General features: G+C 37.2%; 1 protein-coding gene across 1 annotated transcript; it reads left to right on the top strand.

The window, feature by feature from the left end:
- Positions 1 to 210: 210 nt before the first annotated feature.
- Positions 211 to 619, top strand: LOC118838857 (60S ribosomal protein L35a). Its single transcript, XM_036746230.1, has one exon. It carries the CDS (start codon positions 251 to 253, stop codon positions 581 to 583), a length of 333 nt encoding a protein of 110 aa, XP_036602125.1. The 5' UTR covers positions 211 to 250; the 3' UTR covers positions 584 to 619.
- Positions 620 to 10841: the final 10222 nt, after the last annotated feature.

Raw genomic sequence — 10841 nt, 5'->3', positions numbered from 1 at the left:
GGTAATAAGCTAGAAACTCAGAAGGTGACCATTAATTGGGGAACTTAATAAATAAGTTATGGCATATGAATATAATAGAATACTATTTTACTATATGAAATGACAAAAGGAATGGTTGTATGAACTAATCCAGAGTGAAGTAAGCAGAACCAGGAAAATAATTTATAATATAAATACAGAGGGTTCTTCCTTTTTCCTCCATCTTGGAGTGTGAGAGGCCTGGTGGAAACAGGACTTCTAGAACAGCAAAATGTCTGGAAGACTGTGGTCCAAGGCCATTTTTGCCGGCTACAAACGAGGCCTACGAAACCAGAGGGAACATACAGCTCTTCTGAAAATTGAAGGAGTCTATGCTCGGGATGAAACTGAATTCTATTTGGGCAAGAGATGTGCTTATGTATACAAAGCCAAAAACAACACAGTGACTCCTGGTGGGAAACCAAACAGAACAAGAGTTATCTGGGGAAAAGTTACTCGGGCTCATGGAAATAGTGGAATGGTTCGGGCCAAATTCAGAAGCAATCTTCCTGCCAAGGCCATTGGACACAGGATCCGAGTGATGCTCTATCCCTCAAGAATCTAGAATATGAAAACTGATTAAATAAAATTACGCATTTTTTGCAAAAAAAAAAAAAATTAAAATAAATATAAATACAGATTTTTTTTAATGAACAAATTTGAAAGACTTAAGAACTCACATCAAAGTAATGACCAACCATGACTATATAGGACAAATATGTATCTGTATATGTATGTACATATGTACACATATAGGCATATGCATACATATATACATACACATATGTGCGCACATACCTGCCCATACAAGAAATAGAAGTTCTGGTGTATGGTAGAATAAACAACTGGTGGAATCAGCAAAGAACTTTTAGAGGAGACAAAATTTAGGCTGAGTTTGGAGAGGAGATAAGGATTTCCAGGGATGAAAGTGAGGAAGAAGACAATTCCAGGCATAAGAAAGGAAGCCAATGCCACCTTGATATATCAGACAAGTCAAGAAGAACTGTCAGCTTAATTTAGCATATAGCATTACAGTCACAAAACAAATTAGAAATTAAATTTGGATCAGAAAAGCAACACTGGGCCCAAAATAATTCTATTTTGTAATACATACAATTCATCTATAAACTATTTACAAGTGGATGTCATGATTTCCTTTACACTGTCTGGAATTTCTGAGATCTGTAACTACAGAGAAAAGTTACATCTACTTTTGTCAAAATTCTAACAGTGATAATGTATACAATCACTGTCTCATTATAATGAAGACCAAATCTACTTTGTAATAGTGCCATAATATAATTCTATTTTTATGGAGAAATGACTTAAAGATTATAAAATCACATTATTTTTATGAAACCAAAATTCTAATGATCAATCATTACTATGCTTTCCAGATTGCTATTCACTTAATATATCGTGAGGATTTTCTTAGGGCTATAATGTTTTTGTGTGAATATAACATGTTTCTAGGTTGTCCAGAGCTCTAACTAAGAAGGGGCCACTGGGACTTTGCCCCAAGGTAAGAGATTTTGAAGAGAAATAGGAAATCATAGATATGAAACCAGAAGATATCTTATGGCCATTTAATTTAACCCTTCATTTCACACATGAGGATATTGAGGCCAACAGAAGTTAAGTAACTTGCCCAAGGTCACCTAGACAGTAAGAGGAGGAGCAGAATTTTAAACTCAAGTTCTCTGATTCCAAATTCAGTTCCCTTTTAACTGAAGTGCTCACTGACGGTACTTTCTGGGAGCAGGACAACTTCCTCTCCTGCCTGACCCACCCCAAGCACATGTATTGGACCCCTTGTTCCCTGCCTGGCTCTTCCCTTGGCAGCAGCAACATGCTTCATTCTTTTGGCCACCACCCTTTCAGAAGCATAGCTAAATCATGATCTCTCAAGAGACACTCCTCCTGTTATTCCCAGAGCTCTTGTCAGACGAACGTCTCACCTCTAACGTGGGTGAAAATTTTGCTAGGAACATCTCTAATCCTCTAGCTTTACAGAACTAAGCTCTGAAAGCCATAGGCATAATGTCAAGCCATCTTTATTCATTCACTTCATTCACTCCCCTTAGAGGAAAGGCAAATTTATTCCATTTCTCCCACTGCATGGCCTTTATTTAATTCTGTATTCTTGGGTTGAACAAACAGTACATTCTTCATGCTTCATTTTACTTATTAATCACATATTCCATTCCATGACCCTTTCCTTTTCCTTGCTTGTTTCTCCTATTTCATGAACCAGAGCTGTGTGAGTCTGAGAGGGGAGAAAGGACAGAAAAAGAAAAAAAATAAAGGTAGAATATCACAGGTGTGTTTAGAAAAAAATCCTTTAGAAGTAGTGGTGAGCTGAAGCAGCAGGAGTCAGTGTGAACATTTGTTGTGGAAAGCCAGCCCAAAGCACAATAAGGGACATATGGGAAATCATTTTCACTCTAATGACTGTCATGACATGCTTGTTGCTCAGAAACAGCTTGATACAAAGAAAGCACCATATTTAAAATGGAGCCCAAAGGTCTTTTGTACAAGCACCCAGGTGACAAGTGGCAAAATGAAACAAAAAGAAATGCTTGAAGTATCTTTTGATAGACTGTCAAGAGGATAACACTTACATTTTAGGGTCATTACTTCTTATTTTTAAAGCCAAAAAATATATTTGATGAGAGACTTGGCATGGAAAGATGAATTCCTAAACCTCTTTGCTTTCATTAAAAGCAGGTGGTTGGCTGTCAATTAAGCTGAGAACAATTTTAATTATTTGTTCTGAAAAGTACCTAACATGAATTCCAAGCTAGGAAATGAAATGATAGAGTGGCATTTCTATCATAAATGTATATATATATATAGAGAGAGAGATAGAGAGAGAGAGAGAGAGAGAGAGAGAGAGAGAGAGAGAGAGAGAGAGAAGGAAAGAAAGAAAGAGAGGGAGAGAGGAAGGAAGGAGGGAAGGAAGGAAGGAAGGAAGGAAGGCAGGAAGAAAAGAAGGAAGAGGAAACCAGGGATAGGGGATTAGAGATCAGGGACACATACTAGTCCTATGACTCTGGCCTTGTCAATTAATCTTTCACTGTCTCAAGCAATTCTCTAAAATCACAAACTGCAGATCTACTTTGGTAATGGAGTTTCTTTATAGGTGTAATGTTCTACACCAGCAAATTGTCAGATCAGGAAGCAAAGCAAATGAACAAGTATGCTAAATTGAAATGCTGATCCTAAAGCAGAGAAATGCATTGATAGGTGTCAGTCACTTAAAAGGGTAGTGCTAGGTGGCACAGCGGACAGTGCTGGGTCTGGAATCAGGAAGGCCTAAGTTCGTATCTGGCCTCAGACACTTACTAGCTCTGTGACCATGGGCAAGTCACTTAACCCTGTTAGCCTCAGTTTCTATATCTGTAAAAGGAGTTGCAGAAGGAAATGGCAAACTGCTCCAGTTATCTTTGCCAAGAATGCGATCACAAAAAAGTCATACAAGACTGAACAACAATTATGTTCTATCCAAAATAAATGTGATAGACTTACTTATTTAGTTTTCATTTTTCATCTCAACTCTCATGGGTAGGATGGGGAAGTGGGGGAAATCCGATATGGAAATTCCCTCTACTGAGGCACATCAGAAATTTAGCTGTGATTTATTGTCTCAGAGATCTACATGGGGTTGCCATGAAGTTAAATGGTCCTACAGCTAGTTTGCTTCACAGACTGTAAGGCCAGATCTCTCTCCACTATATTAGACTCCCTTTCTAAACTTAGTTATAATGATCTAATTGGAGATTCTAAAATGTTTCTTTTGTATTCACAAAGGGTTGCTATCCTACCTTGAAAGTTATCACAAATATTGTATAGGAATATTGGAATTCAATGCTGTCATTCACGTATTTCTTTTCTCTCTTTTTATTACTATAGATAACCCCTGGATCTGTACTTTACAGTCAGTTTAGAAATACTGAAAAAGTTCAGGGAGCACCCAACTTTGTAGGAGAGGACATTCATGAAAGATAATGAGTCCTTCAGTTTTCCAATGTTCTACAGGGTCCAATGGGTAAACAGGCATAACTGTGGTAATTTCCCATGGACATTATCTTTGATGGGAACTTGGCATTTCTTGGGTGATACCTTGTATTTGTGGTAAGCCATCTTTGGGAAAATGTCAGAATCTACCATATTCCTGACAAATGACTCTCCATTGAACTTTGGACATTTCATAGAAGTCTCTGTAGAAGAAGAATGAAATGGAAGTCATAGTCTGGAGATGTAAAAACCAATTCGAAGCAAATCACTACCATGTAATTTGTGTTTGATGTATGAAAATTAGGGAGAAATTGTTCGTTTTTCCCCATAAACAAAACCATCAACAATCATTAAAGCCAACTATGTGCCAGGTACTGTGCTAGGTATAGGCTTACATAATACACATACGAAAAAGAGACTATACCTGCACTAAAGAGGTTCATACTGTTTTTGAGAGAATCCAACATGTTTCTGGGAAAATAAAGACGAGATATATAGAAAATAAATACAAAGTGATTTCAGCAGTACAGGGTACAAACTGTTGGAAGAATCTGGAAAAATCTCTTGATGGCAGTAGAACACGAAAGAGTGAAGTATTCCAAGAGTCCCAGATAAGGAAAGATAGCATTTCATCCCTGATATTGAAAATCTGTGGGAGATTGTGCCCTTTTAGCCTGTGGGAAGTTTTCCTTGTTTGTTTACTTCCTGTTTTGTTCTAAGTTTGTTTTTTTTTTATTTTGATGAAGTTATATTGTATTATGGCTTGGTCAAAGAGATTCAGTTAAAAATGTGTAAAGATAGATTGTGTCTTTTTGAGCATCATGGACTTGGGGGTACAAAATATGAGGTTGAGAGGAATTAGTGCTGGAGTTTCTGGGGGAATATGTGGATGCCAAATTTGTGCCAAAAAGTAATTTGGTATGGTGAGGTTTTTTAAAAATAATTTTATTATTTATTTTTAATATTTTAATTTTTTTTTATTTCCAAAATCTCTCCTTCACTAAAACCCCTCCCCTGCCCACTGAGAAAGCAAGTAATATGATATCAATTATACATGTGAAATCATGCAAAACATATTTCCATATCAGCCATGTCACCACAGAAAAAGGAAGAAAAATTTCAAAAGTGATAAGATTATACTTCAATTTGCATTCAGAGTTCATCAGTTCTCCCTGTGGAGACTGGATAACATTTTTTATCATGAGTTCTTTGGTATTATTGTCTTTGATCATTCTTTCAATCAGAGTGGCTAATTCTTTCACAGTTGGTCATCATTACAATATTGCTATTACTGTACATAATGATCTCCTAGTTCTGGTCACTTGCCCTTGTATCAATTCATATAGGTCTTCTCAGTTTTTTGAAACCACCCCCCCTTCCCATCCCTTATAGCACAATAATATTTCATCACAATCACATGTCACAGCTTGTTCAGCTATTCTCAAAGTGATGGACATCCACTTAATTTCCAATTCTTTGCCACCACAAAAAGAGCTGCTAAAAATATTTTTGTACCCATAAGTTCTTTTCCTATTCCTTTTTCCTCTTTGGGATACAGACCTAGTAGTGCTATTGCTAGGTCAAAGAGTATGCACAGTTTTATAACCTTTGGATTCAATATTCTCCTAAAGAATAGTTGGACCAGTTCACAATTCTACCAACAGTACATTAGGGTGCCTATTTTCCCACATCTGTGCTATGATTTATCATTTCTGATAGATGTGAAGTGGTACTTCAGAGTTGTTTAGATTTTCATTTTTCTAATCAGTAGTAATTTAGAGCATTTTTATATATGACTATATATAGGTTTGATTTCTTCTTCTGAAAATTGGATATTCATCTCCTTTGGGAATGGCTCTTATTGTTATAAATCTGATTCAACTCCCTATAGATTTGAGAAATAAGGCCTTTATCAGAAAAACTTGCTATAAAAAATTGATATTACTTGTCTCTTGAGTCTCGTACTTGAATACCAGATTTTCTATTCAGTTCTGGTCTTCTTATCAGGAATGGTTTAAAGTCCTTTACTTCATTAAATATTCATTTTTCCTTTCAAGGATTATATTCAGATTGTCTAGGTAATTTATTCTTGGTTGTAATCCTAGCTCCTTTGCTTTATCATATTTCAAGCCCTCTGATCCTTTAATGTGAAAGCTGCTAAATCTTATGTAAGCTTGACTATGGCTCTGTAATATTTGAATTATTTCTTTCCGGATTCTTCCTAAATTTTCTCCTTGACTGGGAAGCTTTGGAATTTTTCTATATAATATTCCTAGAAATTTTCATTTTGGGATCTATTTCAGGAATTGATAGGTGGATTATTTCGATTTCTATTTTACCCTCTATAGCTAAGATATCGGGGCAGCTTTTATTGATGCTTTCTTGAAATATGATGTCTAGGGTATTTTTTGAAAATTGTTCTCAGGCAGTCAGATAATTCTTAAATTATCTCTCCTCATTCTTTTGTCAGTTGTTTTTCCAATGAGATAGTTCACATTTTCTTCTTTTTTTCATTCTTTTGACTTTGTTTTATTGGTTCTTGATGTCTCATGGAGTCATCACTTACTCAAGTCTAATTTTTAAGGAATGTTTTCTTTGGTGAGATACAAAAGTACCTCTTTTTCAATTTGAAGGCATTCTTTTCATCAAAAAACTTTTGTACTTCTTTTACATTAGACCAATTCTTTTTTTAAGGTGTTTCTGTAGTCAGCATTTTTGTACCAATATATTAATTCTCTTTTCATTCATTTCTTGCTTCGCCTTCATTTTCCCCCCAATTTTTTTCTCTATCAATTGAATCTCTTTCCTTAACTCTTCAAGGAATTCTTGTTGGGCTTGTATCCAATTAGCATTTTTCTTTGAGGCTTTAGTTGTAGATATGTTCAAGTTGTTCTCTTCTGAGTTTGTATCTTTGTCTTCCCTGATCCTGTAGTAGCTTCTTATAGTTGTTTTGTTGTTGTTGTTATTTGCTCATTTTTTCAGCCCATTTCTTGACTTTGAACTCTGTTAAAGTTGGGCTCTGCTCACCTGGGGTCAGGGAGATACTATGCCAAGACTTGGGCTTTTCATGCCTCTGTTTTTGAGCTAGTTCTAATGGTCTGCAAGTTTTTGATACTTCCAAGGTGGTGTGACCCAAAGAGAAGTATGGTCACTGCTCTCCTGGTATGCACTCTGGTCTTTACCCAGGAAGAGTGACTAATTTCCTTTAGTTATAAGTGTTAGTGCTCCTCTTGGTGACCAGGAGAATGGAACTGAGACCAGGCCCCTGCTCTCCTGAGGCCCCAAACACTAGGTTCCTTTTCACCCTGGAATTGTGACCCAGAACTGTGTATGGGAAATAGAGTTACCAAACAGTGCCACATCCTGCACCCAAAGCCAGCAATGGGTCCACTGAAATCTCTTTCTGACCAGTTGTCTGACCTCTTTACTATCTCTGGACTGAGAGCTCCTGAAGCTACTACTTCTGCTGGCTGTGGTACTTACCTATAACAGTGTTGCCACTATATGCATTCTGGGCCAGGCTCCACCTCAGCATCACAGTCCTCTCCTTCAAACCTTCTAAGTTGTCTTAGGATAGAAAAATATACTATCCCGACTTCTAGTTGGCTCTGCTATCAAAGAATTCAATTTGAAACATTATTTTAAAGTTGTCTGTGGGGAAACATTGGGCAAGTTCCATTGGGTTGCCATCTCTGCTCTTCCATCTTGCCTTTACTCCTTCAAATAATGTGGTATTTTGCAATTATAATAAACTATATAATAATAAAATAAATTATATAAACTGGCTTCTTTGGGTTTATCAAAGAGTAGATTGCTAAACTTGTTGATTTCACCTGCTTGTGTACCTATCCTATTCCACTGATCCACACCCCTGTTTCTGAACCAGTACCAGGCAGTTTTGATGACTGCTGCTGTGTAGTACAGTTTAATATCTGGTGTGGCTAAACCACCATCTCTAGCATGTCTTTTCATTAACATCCTAGATACTCTAGACCTCTTGTTTTTCCAAATGAATTTTGTTATTATTTTGTCCAGCTCAGTAAAAAAATTTTTTGGTAGTTCGATTGGTATGGCACTGAATAGATAGATTAATTTAGGTAGAATTGTCATTTTTATTATATTAGCTCAGCCTAACCATGAGCAACTGATATTTTTCCATTTATTTAGATCTGATTTTATTCACGTGAAAAGTGTTTCATAGTTATGTTCATATAGGCCCTGGGTTTGTCTTGGCAAATAGATTCCCAAATATTTTATAGTGCCTTCAGTAACTTTGAATGGAATTTCTCTTTCTATCTCTTGCTGTTGGGCTTTGTCAGTAATGTATAGGAATGCTGAGGATTATATTTTAACCTCATTATAGGCCCCACTGAACAGCAGGTCCATTGTACCTATCTAGCCCCACCCCAGCCCCTGCCAATATCCTAACTTCTTCATATATGCCTCACTACTCACTAGAGCAACAGGTGTGTCCATGAACTCATAGTTGTCACAGAAACCGCAGACGTTCATGTGCTGTGATCTCAGCCACTGCCTCTAGCTAGCCACTGCCTCCTAGACCCATTCCCACAGAAACAGGTGTGTCCATGCGCTCAACCTCAACCACATTATTCATCTTGACCAGACAAGATCAGAATAGCTAGCAAACAGAAGACAGCACCACCAGGATCTAGAGTAGGATGCTTGACCACTAAACCATAGAAGGGGCCCACCCTCCAATAGCGCCTGCGCAATTAATAATAAAGAACTGACCTAGAGTGAACTTATGATGTAGAGAAGCTTTTTAGAATATCATTACCATACATACATACCCCCCTAACTGGGTTTTTCTGTATGCATTATGGGTAACTCCAAGCACAGTTCCACTGAGTCTGAGACTCCTCCTCCATTACCTAATCCTTTAACAAACTCTTCCTGCCTTCTTAATATTAGACATATTCCTATATTCTATGCAAATTTTGATTATGTAATCAGCATCATATTCTCTATAAAATTGTATGTCTTGTCTTACTGAACTTGCTAATTCCTCTAAGGAAGTTAGCCACTCTCCAGAGCATGAAACCTCAAAACTATAATAAATCTTTCCAACTGGCTTGGAGTCGACCTGAGTCTGTGAAATTCTTTAGAGACGTCGTGCGGCAACTCTACCTGACCCTCATCAGAGAAATGGGAACAATGAGCAATAGCTAGCTAGATAGATAGAAAGAAAGGTAGATAGACAGACAGACAGATAGATAGATAGATAGATAGATAGATAGATAGATAGATAGATAGATAGATAGATAGAATAGCATTTATTCTGCATTTGCTATGTGCCAAACATTGGGGAAACAAATACAAAAGCAAGATAGTCAGTGCCTTCGAAGTATTTACCTTTCAGTATGGGAAGATATTAAATGATGGATACCAAAGGGAGTTTTGATCTGGGGGAAAAAAGTTAGAGAGATAATGACTAAAACCACAGTGGGCACCATGGAGGGGGGTGTCAATTGAAACAATCTTTCTAGAAGCAGTGGTAATATTGTGGCAGTGTTGACTTAGTTATTGTTCCGATAGGTGGCAAAATGTATGGTGTGAGGAAGACAAAAATGAGTGTTGTATATAGCAAGCAAAAACCTGGGGTAGATGGTGGGAGGAGATATGAAGCACGGTCTGAGGATGGAGCTGATAAAATATAGTGGGATCTGGGTATTTGGATTGGCTAACTCACCAGTCAGGAAAGCAGGAGGTCCAGTGATTGATGGACTTTTAAAAGGATACGTGTGTGTGTATATATATGTACATACACACACATACATACCGTGTATTTACATATACACATGTATGTATATATGCATGCATATATCATGCATATATATGTATATTTGTATATGTGTGTGAATATGCTGAACTTGTATCAATATGACCTGAATTCAAATCAAACCTTGATCAGACATTTAACTAGCTGTGTAACCTTGGACAAGTCCCTTTCAGCCTCAGTTTCCTTATTTGTAAAATGGAGCTAAATAGCATCTAACTCACAGGATTATTACGAGGATCAAATGTGATAACATATGCAAAAATGTTGCAAATCTTAAAGCACTGATCATATAAATGTTTTCTATTATTAAATGTATCTGTATCTATCAAGATTTCCACTTATCTCTCTCTGTCTCTCTCACATGTATCTCTCTCTCTCTCTCTCTCTCCCTCTCTCTCTCTCTCACACACACACACACACACACACACACACAGAGGCACCCACACATGTGGATATCTCCTTTTAAAGGCATCCATGCAAGCCTTCCTTAGCTTTGAGAAATTTGTACTTGGACGTAATTTAGGTGTCTCCATGCCTGGTACTAGAAAGTAATAGTAGCTTGCTTGCCTGTGGTGGAATGACTTACCACCTGGTGTATATTTCAAATGTTTTCAGAAAGTTGTCTCTGTTCTTAGTCTTCTGCCAGAACAGGTTATACAGATCTGCTGACCAGTGATTCCCTAAACCATGACAAACTCCAGAGTCTCTTAAAGGTTGTAATTAGGCCCAGGTTAGAATCAGGAAGACTTCATACAAAGAGTGCCATCCTTCCCATACACTCAATTATTTCCTGTATTCAGAATTCTAGTCAACCCTGAAGAAGTTATCTGGTCCTTCAGTTCAAGCTCTTATGAGCCAATCAGAACTCCAAAAAGGGAGTGGGGTCAGGAGGAATCATCCCAGAATTATCCCAACCTCCATATATTTTTTTAATATTTTTGACACTAGTATGAAACTAGTATGAACCTTCACCTACCTATCTTCTTGGCCCATTAGAATATGAGCT

The sequence above is a fragment of the Trichosurus vulpecula genome, chromosome 2 (genome assembly GCF_011100635.1).
Source record: "Trichosurus vulpecula isolate mTriVul1 chromosome 2, mTriVul1.pri, whole genome shotgun sequence".
Lineage (NCBI taxonomy): Eukaryota > Metazoa > Chordata > Mammalia > Diprotodontia > Phalangeridae > Trichosurus > Trichosurus vulpecula.
The sequence above is the reverse complement of the archived record's forward strand: the minus strand, read 5'-3'. Positions and strand labels throughout refer to the sequence as shown.